An 11,220-nucleotide genomic window follows, 5' to 3' on the forward strand; every position below is an offset into this window, starting at 1 on the left:
TTACTTCACTCTCATAACCTACTACAAACTTACTTATACCTGTAGAGCTCAGGAAACTAATTACAAGATTTTGTCCCGCTGATCTATGCCAGGTGGATCACCATCATATCTCCCCAACAATTTCAGACAGATGTTGGTGCTGCCTTATTCAAAGAGGCTCTATATATGGTGGGAATGTCCAGCCATTTGCCGTTTCTGGAAAACAGTTATTAAGTTGTACAACAATTGAACAGGTTCTGATATTGGCAGTAGCCCCAAGATTACTCTTTGTCCATGATCCTGGGCTCGCCATTTCCTTACCGCTGCTAGGGTACTCATCCCCAGGTTTTGGACGCAAACAATGACTGTCTATTAAGGGCTGGTTAATGGAGGTGGAAAAAATCCAACACATGGAACAATTAACAATTAGTCACAGGTTAGAACATTAGATTACAGGTTGGAACAGTTTGTTGACTTGGATGGCATGGGATTGGTATAAAGACTCTCCTCTATTCTGTACTCTCCTCATATAGTTGAAGACATACTTACCTTAAAGCTGGTGGGCTACAGGCATACTTTCACTCATGACATAACTCTATTTCATTCATCCATCGTCCACTTTCCTCCTTCCCCTATCCCCTCCCTTCTTGACCCCACTTATCCGGGCTTGAATGTTTGTTTTGTGTTTTATTTCTATTTTTATTTTATTTTGTTTTTCTTGTTTATCATTTCCTATGGGTACAGAATTGCATTTCTCCTCCTGGAATATATATGCTGTACATCTGTCTTTTTTTTTATACCTAAGCGTAGGACAGTGGTGGTCCTCTGTCCCTACCCAAGATTATGCCAGAAGCACTGCGCGGGCTTCAGGCGCTACCAGCATTTTAATCCTTGGATTGTCTTAGTATTATGTGTAATGGTTTATCAGAATAGTTTATGTACCTTTGTTTTTGTTTTTTTTTTTTATATTCTGTACTTTGTATTTTGTTTCCTCTGTCTAAAACAAATAAAACTACATTTGAAAAAAAAAATCTCTGTACCGAGAGGTAGATGGAAGGTCCCATTGCTGACTTCTCTTATTGGAAATGCTTGCTGGTTGTCATACTAATCCAGTTAGTCATTTCTGAGTTGTGTTTATTTCGGATTAGAATAAGAAAAAAAAAAGGAAAAAAAGTATTGAATTCAGACAACTTCTATTTTGAAAAAGAGGTCAGCCCTAGAAATCTGAATATTTCTTTAGTACAGGATCCCTTCTGTTATTAATTATTTCACTTTTTGGTTACATTATAAATAACCAAAGAATGGGAAAAGTGGAAATTTCCCATTATCCCATGATTCTCTTACAGCCCAAGATTACTGATTTTTGAACCTCTGTGTTTGAAATTAACATTTTTATTATATAAACCCAATTACCCACTACCATTTCATTGTTTCCCTGATTGTTTACGAAGACTGTGTACATTTTAAGTGTATTAGCTCACTAACCTGTTGCACCACCTTCTGGGATGCTAGTTATAGAGAAGTATGGTGTGCATTGACGTTTTACCAAGGTTGGCTCCATTTTTAACCTCGCTCATAAACACATTATTGGTGGTATGTGGCATATTGCCTGGTTTTGGCACAGATAATGGTCTGCACTTTAGTGGACCTTTGGCCATGTGGCTACCAGCCCGTATTTCCACTGCGTCATGCTGGTTTTTCTTGTTAGGGTGGGGAAGGGTAACTAAACCCTTGCCAAAAAAATGTTTGTTTTTTGACAGTGCCAGAAAAGGTTGGATGCCTTGTGTGTTTTTTTGCTGTCCCTGTCCTGGATTGGTATTAAGCATGTGTCTGACCTGAAGACAAAACAATAACGATGGGAAGTGGGAATGAAAACTCTTAAGAAAATGCAGATTCTGCTGTCTAGGAAATAGATGTGCCCAATGGTAGCTTTTTTCCTTCTGTTCTAATGACCACTGTAAATGTTTTCCCCCATTTGCTTTGTAGTCATAGATGCTATCTTTACTTTGCTAGTATAATTCACTTGTTTCTTCACAGTTATCAAAGCAATGTAAGGCCCTAAACACATGAGCATTATATTATCCTAAATAGAAACATCAGCCACGCTTTTGTTTTTATTTGCGTAACATTCACCACGGACAGAAAATAGATAGATAGATAGACCTTCATGAGAGAACCTGGGTAATCCAGCAAACTGCAAATGTTTTTGGCAAAATGTTGGCAAATGTTTTTAATCCTGAACCAGATCCAATCTAAGTTTATTTGATCACCCAGGCTCTCCCATGAAAGTCTTTCTTTCTTGGATAGCTTTAAAAATTAGGCCCATTATGTACAAGACTGGTGGCCACTGTCAATGATGGACTATGGGAAGATCTCCTCTTACTTTCTGATGTTTCTGCAGGATAGGATTAGGAGGAAATTTTCTCATTTGGTACAACGACGTCAAAACAACTGACATTTTAGTCTTCAGCATTCCAAAACTAAAAAGTCTAAAAGGCATCAACTTCAGCAAGCATTGAAAATGATTTAACAAACTTTGCGCAGTGTTATTAACGTATTTAACCCTTTTGGTTCCATTGCCACAATAAATATTTATTAAATAATAATTTAATATTGGGGATAATTTTTAAATACCATAACCATTGCATAATTGCAAGTAAAAGCATTTAAACAAACTTGCAACTCTTTTTGTAGAAGTAATATCAGGTGTCTGTAATGCCTCCCAATCACTACATATACAGGTGCACCCACAATAATGTTAAAGGTTAAACCAGCATACTCAACCAACCAAACTCATATGTATGGGCCTTAGATCGTAAGTAAACATCTTTATATCTGTTACCATATTCCATTTATCTTCTGTGGGCTGTAGTTCACTTCATCCTATGTTATGGAAAAAAAGGATGAGATGTTCTGTATAGCACACTGCTTGTCTTAGGGTAACAATGCTGCTGCTTCATAGTTGCAGTACATTGAGTGAGTGCTGTCACCCAGGGAAGGATGCTACTGGCAAGGAAAAGCAAAGTTCCCCAACATCTAAAGTCTGGTAAGCTGCAGTATATTACATTTTGGTATTGGTGTCAGGGACAGTTTTTGACACAATGGAGCTCTGGGCAAAAATGAAGCGGGTGCCCCAGATGTTCAGCATACCTTCTCCCTGGACCTCAGCCATTCTGTTAAGGAGGCCCAGGAGAAAGTGGGAGCCATGGGTGATTGCCCAGTTTGCCCTACCATAAAGCCCCTGTTTGGGGTAAGATATGGTATAATAGGATCCGTATGTTAGATATTTAGAATTTTATTTAGAATCTGACTTTGAATGGGCATCTGTGTATAGATCTAGAACATTGTTTCTCATCCTATTTAACATGGGGGAACCCTTTAAAATTATTTCAGGTCTTGAGAAACCCTGACAATAGCAATATCCACAGCTCACAATACATTTGCTTAAGGGACAGTGGGAAGAATGCCTATTACAATGCTGACCGCTGGGAAGAATGTCACTCTTACAGATGGCTAAAATCATTATTAGTGTCCATGGTATCTGATCGAAGAGGCACAAATTGCTTGGTTCTCAAGGAACCCCTAGCAACTTCTGGAGGAACCCTGATTGAAAAACACTGATCTAGGACAAGCAAACCCAAAAGGTATAAGACTAGGGAGCTCTCCAACAGAACTGTGACCTTCCTGTTAAAGTTCACTTGAATGCACAATGGGCAAAACTTTGTAAGAAGATGCTATTGGAATAGATTGGATTGCCTTCTAACAAGATTTTACCTGCTCTGCATTCCTCAGAACCTGGAAGAACATGACATCACGCCAAGCAATGAAGAAGACAGGGTAAGATAAGTAAACTCATCATTCGAATGACTTTCTGGCAATTTTTGAATGAATTATACAAACACAAGGTGCACAAGGCAGTGATCACAGACAAAGATAAACTCCTAGGTATATTACAGTACATTAGAATAATAATAATAATTAGAGTATAAGAATTAAGGGGTTAATAGCTTGTGTCATTCAGTCTGGGGGCTCTTCAAAACTAATCTCAGCTGCTTTAAAAATACCTGCAGACCTTATAGTGTTCCAATGTACTATTTCATTCCGCTAAGACTAGAGCTATACAAGAACATTTTGATTTTGTTATTAAAATTGCATGTGATTGATCAGCTTCTTTGTATAATATTGCTTTTTATACAAAGTTGAGCAATTTTTAGTGGTCCCATCATCTGAGCCATTACGGACAGAAGCAGAATAAATCGGTAACATCACAGACTGTAGTAACAATCTTTCTCTGTCCTTTCAATAGGCAAATACAAAATTGCCTCATACAGTTACTTCTGCAATTTTGTGTGATTTTAAATACAGAAAATGAAATGGTAAACACACCTCGTTTTCTAAAAACAACAGATAGTCTGAATAAAAAAATAAATCCAAGAAAATCACTAATTATTAAGCAGGTGCATAGCATTATTGACTGCTTCTGCAATTCTGTTTTCACTGAAAAAGCCAATTGCAATCAAAATAAATCACCAATTTATTCTGCAGCAGAGTACAGTGAATGGGGAGTTGTTACAATAGAGGATCACACACAGAACATGGATAGAGGGCCCTATGCACTAAAGCAAATCATTTCTATAGAAAGCACTTTTGCATTGCCTTATTAAGTAAACTTGTGGGCATCTTTCAGGACAAAAACAAATGTGACAAGTTCACAAGGGAAGGTCACACGGCAGCGGAATGTGGAGTGTGCAATTTAAAGGATTGGGAGTATTAACATTGATCACATATTTTGGCACTTTGGTTGTGTTTAGCAAGCACAACTATGTGACACTTCAACTTACAGCAAAGCAAGTTAGTCCTACAAATTTCTTACCTTTAGAACAGAGATGATTATTCTGGATTCTCCAGCTTGTATGGCAACAGAACTGATTGCAGTTGTAGACAGCTGTCCAGGCAAACTGCTTTCACCAGACATGTTGTCCCAAAGTCCACAATTGTGTTGTATATACAAAAACCTAAAGGGACCTTCCTCTATGCTGGTCACACATACAAATGACTGGTAAGAGTATTGGAAATCATTGAGCAGAAAAGCTCAGGCAGACTTGAAAGCTGAAGCAGAAGTAAAGAACAGGAGGATAAAAATAGATGGTCCCATTGAGTTTATCATCCTGCTGACACACCCCTAACTTTAGAGCACAGATCTGCTCCAACACTTGTACTATTATCAGAGATGTGAAGGCTGTCTTCAGCCCCTGGCCTTCTGATGCTGGACAAGCAAATGGAAAAAGAGCCACTTAACAGTCACAAGAGCTAAATTTGCTTTCACTGTTCCTATCAGTGGGAATGTTATAATTAGCATTGTGGCTTTTAACTCCCATGTGCATGGCTGTATTATATGCTGGGTATATGTAAAGATACATACATCCTAAAGGGTCTCTCCAAAAATGTCATATTTATTTTTTATGATTTGATATAAAAACTGAGTAGTGTGGGCTGATCTCTTCCACTTTAATTCCCAGCAGGGCTGTATTTAGAAAGCACAAAACTGCATAGCAAAATCCTAGTATGGGTTCACATGCCTCCATAAAGGCTACACCATATATGTAACAAAACAATGCTGTTCTTGTTACTATACCAGTGGTTACACAGTGAAGTTCCTGTGCCTCTCTATTTTCCTGATTTGTCCCACTTTTGGGGTAAAAATACAAACCTATAATTAAAGTACATTATTTACCCACCAACAGTGTTACATGACCCTAAATCTTTGGATAGTCCCTATATTATTGTATTTTTTTTAAATCCAGTATAAAGGACATATAGTGAGTTCATTCAGTTGGTTTCGGTTTATTCTTTATGGCCTGCATGTTGGCATGTCTGGTACCTAAAAAATAGGTGTCCCTTTTTCTTTTCTTTGGGAGGCATGGCCTTATGGCTTTTTTACATTGGTATTTAGTGGCAGCCTTTGTCATTACCTATAAATGCTCCACAATGATATCCCCATAACACTGGGTATCATTGAAAATGCCCCATCCCCCATGTCTAAAGCAAAAAAACCTCTTAACCATGGTAATTGTAAGATGTTTTGACCCCCTGATATCTCTAGACGGCATAAAAGTGCTTAAAACTGACACTCACCTAAAGTTTCCGTCAAGTGGATGATGAAAAATGATTCTTGCACATGGGAAACCAGTAAAACAATTTCACATGTGGAAGGAAACCAGAGTGTAGATTCTTTATTGAGGTTAGGAAATTCTATGTTAGGGGTAGAGCTTCTGTTAATAATCTGCTACTCTCATCTTCCTCAAAAGTCAGGCTTTCTCAAAGTGCTCCCAATGACCTTACCACTACAGGCAATCATTTTCAGGTTCCTTAAAATAAGTGGAAATAAATAAACTATGTTCTTGTATAACAGTATAGGCTTAAATACATACCCACAAGAGGCAGACATTACTTGATCTTAACTCTTATACTCTATATAGATTTGATATAAAACTAGTAGCTGGTTATGGACAGATCTTTTGCACATTAATTCCCAAGAAGGCTGTATTTAGAAACCACAGAACTGCATAGCAAAATCTTGCTATGGGTAAGAAATGTTGTTCTTGCAAAACAGGGCACTGTGTCACGGCTGGAACACATACCCAAAGGAAACACACAGTACTTATTCTTAATTCTAATACTCTCAAACTGAGAAAAGTGTCCTGACCTAATGCCACAGAAGATACGTGGATAATGGTGTCTGGGAATCATTGCTAAATCCAATTTATTATGGGTCAATGGGGGCAAAAACACCTAAATTGGTGACCAGTAGAAAGAATATTCTCCCTACAGGGGTGAATAGAATACCATTATCATAAACAAGTAAAAAACATCATGTGATGTCGGCCTCAGAGCTATGCAAGCATCATCAAATAGGAGGTCAATCAGCCACAGTTTGAGGAACTCCTAGCAACCTCTTGGATGAGAATAGAATGGTGTTGTGTGTTCTTGTCTTTAGAAGTTATTTACATTTAAAATATATTTGGGTATATACCAGCAAAAAATGTGCTTTATAGACTTTGATCTACAGGTATCTAAGAGTCTTTCTCTATTTAAGTTTAACATCTAAAACATCTTAAAGATTTTATAAAGTAATAAAAAAACTAAATCTTTGTCAGATTGGGGAATTCCCTAATATGGTTTGTCTAGGAAGCACGGGGGCTCAGTGATTGGCACTCTGGCCTTTGCAGCGCCAGGTCCCAAGTTCAAATCTCGCTCAGGACACTATCAGCATGGAGTTTGCAGGTTCTCCCTGTGTTTGTGTGGATTTCCTCCCACATACCAAAAACATTCAGTTAGGTTAAGTGGCTTCTCCCAAAAAAATGACCTTAGACTGTGGTAATGACATTTGACTATGGTAGGGACATTAAATTGTGAGCCCCTTTTGAGGGACAGCTAGTGACATGACTATGAAGTTTAAGTGCTGCATAATATGTAATATTGTAAAATATGCTATATAAATACTGTGTAAAAATAATAGGTATCAAAACAGGAAGCAAAGAAATTTTCTTGTCAAGTCACCAACAGTTTTTTTTTTCTGCATTTGTTATTCTTTACTGTATTTTTATTTTAATATTTATTTTTTTCCTTTTCCTCTTTTCCTGAGGTATCATGTTTAGAAAGGGTTCCCTTCTCACAGACAGTAAAAAAAATCTCTATCAGAAGTTCTGTCCTTTCACCAAACCGTTTAAAAAAAAAAAAAAACTAAAGGTTTGTGTTTTTAATTTTTGGATTGCTCCTTACAATTTACGTCATTTTGTCTAAAAAAAATAGCAAAAAGTTCTCCTTTATGACATGACATCTTGTTACAGTCTACTTGTCAAAATATTAGTATTTATTTATGAAGCATCAAATAGCATTCTTCAGAGAAAATAAAATCCAAGGTGTGATAAGAATAGACAAGTCCATGTGAGCTCTTGCGCAGTCGCTGCACTCTACAAGCTGTTTTACTACAAGTAGCAGACATACCAGGGGATGGTTTGGTTGTAGATGACAGCTGTGTGATATCCTGCAACAGAGCAGCTGGGAGAGGAACCCTGGACAGAAGTGAGGGCATTTATCTGTCAGCATTCAACACATTACATTCACAAGCTAAACAACATGCAATGTCTGCATTCATTATTACCAGGGTCACATTAATATGGGACATCTATCCATCTATCTAACTTGTTCATGTGTAGGGCAGTGTACTCAGTATAGGTGATGTGTTGTACTGGCTTATCAAGATGACAGAAGAAGGGATGCAATATGAATATTTATTACATCTCTGAGAATGGCAACTATTTACAGTGTAAAGAGGAAAAACTTAGGCAAATCTTTAGGTTTAGCAGATAAATTTTTGGCTAAACAAAATTCAGTAAATGCCATGAGAATATTGGATTACCTGTACCCTTAATCTGTTTTAGAATGCACTACCTTTGTGGTTAAAAATGAACCTTTTATTATTAATAATATTAATAATAATATTATTACTAATAAAAAGTATATAGCGTCAACATATTACGCATCGCTGTACATAGAGGGTTAATAGGGGTTGCAAATGAAAGACAGGCTCTGCCCAGAAGAGCTTGCAATCTATAAGGGTGGGGGAACCTTAAAAATAAAAGTGTAATACACTATTACAGCAGTCCTTACAGATGGAAACTGTTATAATTTACCTATTGTAGCCACCTAAGGAAAGTGTGCTGGATTACCAAATAAAGCCTTAAAAGCTAAACTAATAAAACAACACCTTATCTAAGCCTGGCAAGTTACAATATATTTGTTTTTGGGGATACAGTTTAATGCACTGGATTTGGGGATACAGTTTAATGCACAATGCATTTATATCCAGTAGTCCCTGCTGTCAAGAATAAAAAAACTTGACCTAAGATGATCTGTAAATTGGATTCAGTGGGAAGCGCTGGTGCAATTCATGGGCATGACATACTTCCAAAAAAATATATTGTCTGTCATTGCAAGGCTGAACCAGGAAAAGATCATTACCTGGTTGTGTCTGTTTTTAATACTCACTTACTTCAATAGTCGCTAAGTTACAAAGGTAATTTGCATGTAAGAAATGTAAATGTAAAATATGATTATGTGCCAAGTATTGATTTAGCAGTGTACTGAAGCCAAAACATCAGCATTATATTATGCCCAAGTAACTAGAATTAGCCAGAGGATGGGTGAGCACAGGCAACCTACAGTTCCTCTCTGGATGTTTCCTTAAATATTTTGTATTTTTATTGAAAAAAAAATATTTTTTTAGGTTTGGTTAAACTTGAAAGGACACTAAAATGAGATTTTAGTTGTGGATGGAGTTTAGTAGCATAAACATGAACAGTTCCTCATATCACATGGGGATTCCAGTATACAGTTTGCCTTCCCATAATTATGGGATTTGGTGGAACACAGCATGTGTGTCTGGTTTTTGTAATCCCCAAGTACACTAATTTTGTTTCTTGAGTGTTTAAAGGATATAGAAGCCATTAGGTTAGATTGATTAGGACAGCTGTAAAAATGCATTAGGATAGATTTAATGGTGCTATTGGAGGGGAGATCCCACACCTGATCCATCCTCCATTATGTTAAACTAGAATTGCTTTGCTTTAAGCACTCCCCAGATCATAGATGATGGGTGCTAATAAGATGTGACAAGGTAAAGAGTACATATTAGGGGGTCTCTAAAAAAAAAAGGCTTTCCACCTGCAGAGTGCTTTCACATACGGGATTTATAAGCCCCCTTAAGTACAAATTCAGTTTAGTAGCAAAAATTAAAAAGCAATAAAAAATATGTAGTAAGTGAACATATGTATGATGATATATATTTAAAAAAATGCAGTTAGGGCACAACATCTGCACATTCTGCAACACGCGTTAGATATCACTAAACGCCAGATTGGGAGGAATAATTAAGATCATTATTTAAGTGAATTCTAAATTGTTGAGCTGTAAGAGTTTTGAAAACAACACCTATGAATTTGAGTTTTGTGGCGTGTGGAGTTTTTGGTGTGGATTTACTTAACACTTGAACTCTCTTCATTTAGATCATAAATATTATATTGTATTTTAATATATTTTCTATTTTACTTATTCTAAAGACATACATTTAAAGTTTCCTGCTTTTAGGAAATGTATTATAGGCAGTCCTCAGGTCAACAAATGTGCATTTTAGAATGTGTGTAACATGTACCTATGGATAGTAATTTGGAACGTAGAGCTAATAAGTTAATACAATTATATCTAAAGCTCGGACTTTTTTTTCTTCTTAAATAGAGAAAGGAAGTAAAATCTGTTTGTTATTCATCTCTGTAATTTATTTTAGGAAGGATTTGTCTCTATTTTTGTCCTGGCATCAATTTAATATTCTACAATTTCCCTCACTGTCAATCCCAGAGATGTTTTTTTTTTCAATTTAAAGGGAAGGCCTGGAACTGATAAGCAAAGAGTAGGTAGGCAGAATGCCAGTCAGGTGGTTAGGAAAAGAGCTTAGGGATTGGTCAAGGCTAAGTGGTGGGGAGGAGTTTAGAAAGGGTTAAAACAGAGAGAGACAGAAAGTGGGAATCTGTTTAGAAAAGAAAAGTTGCCCGCCCTTAAGAGGTTGTGGGATGGGGAAAAAGAGAATAAAAGGGGTTGGCGGTAGAGGTTGTCGGAGGGGGGGCATCATTGGGTCTGAGAAAAAATAGGTGGGAGAGTCGTCTGCGGTGTGATATCTCCTCAATTCAAATGTACAGGGTGTGTTATTTGGTGATGGATGGTAAAAGGGAGCTGCATAGAGGGCCTTTGTCCCCAAGCCAGTGGAATAAGGTGCTGCTGGGAGCAATTACAGAGGGTGCAAACCCCCACAAAAGCAGCAAAAGTGGGTGAGTGTTGCCTTCGAGGACCTGCAACTAAAAAAGGTTATTACTGCCGATACCGTGGTTAGTTGTGGCTGGGATAATATGTTGTTGTTGTGTTGTTATTTTGTTGTTCTTAATTTTGTGCCTAGTATTTTGCTGTTAATATTATTTAGTCGATGTAATGTTAGTATTTATGATTATGCTGTGTTGTTAATATTTGTTTAATGCTTATTAAAAAAAATTACTGAATTTAAAAGGGATCATTTCAAATAGTGGCCCGATGGGCCATATCGCAAAGTAAAGTTGGTGGATGTACTGTGGATATTTAACAAAATGGGACTGGGGGTAAAAAGGAGGAATATATATATATATATATATATAT

The 11,220-nt window shown here is 37.0% G+C and overlaps 1 protein-coding gene across 1 annotated transcript in view; it reads right to left on the reverse strand.

The window, feature by feature from the left end:
* CCDC141 (coiled-coil domain containing 141) overlaps positions 1-5,116 on the reverse strand; it is a 78,803-nt gene extending 73,687 nt beyond the window's left edge. Inside the window, exon 1 of the mRNA XM_072419101.1 lies at positions 4,853-5,116. Within this exon, the coding sequence (XP_072275202.1) occupies positions 4,853-4,954 (102 nt within the window). The 5' untranslated portion in view covers positions 4,955-5,116. The remainder of the gene's footprint in view (positions 1-4,852) is intronic.
* Positions 5,117-11,220: the final 6,104 nt, after the last annotated feature.

This window comes from Pyxicephalus adspersus, chromosome 7 (assembly GCF_032062135.1).
Source record: "Pyxicephalus adspersus chromosome 7, UCB_Pads_2.0, whole genome shotgun sequence".
Taxonomy (NCBI): domain Eukaryota; kingdom Metazoa; phylum Chordata; class Amphibia; order Anura; family Pyxicephalidae; genus Pyxicephalus; species Pyxicephalus adspersus.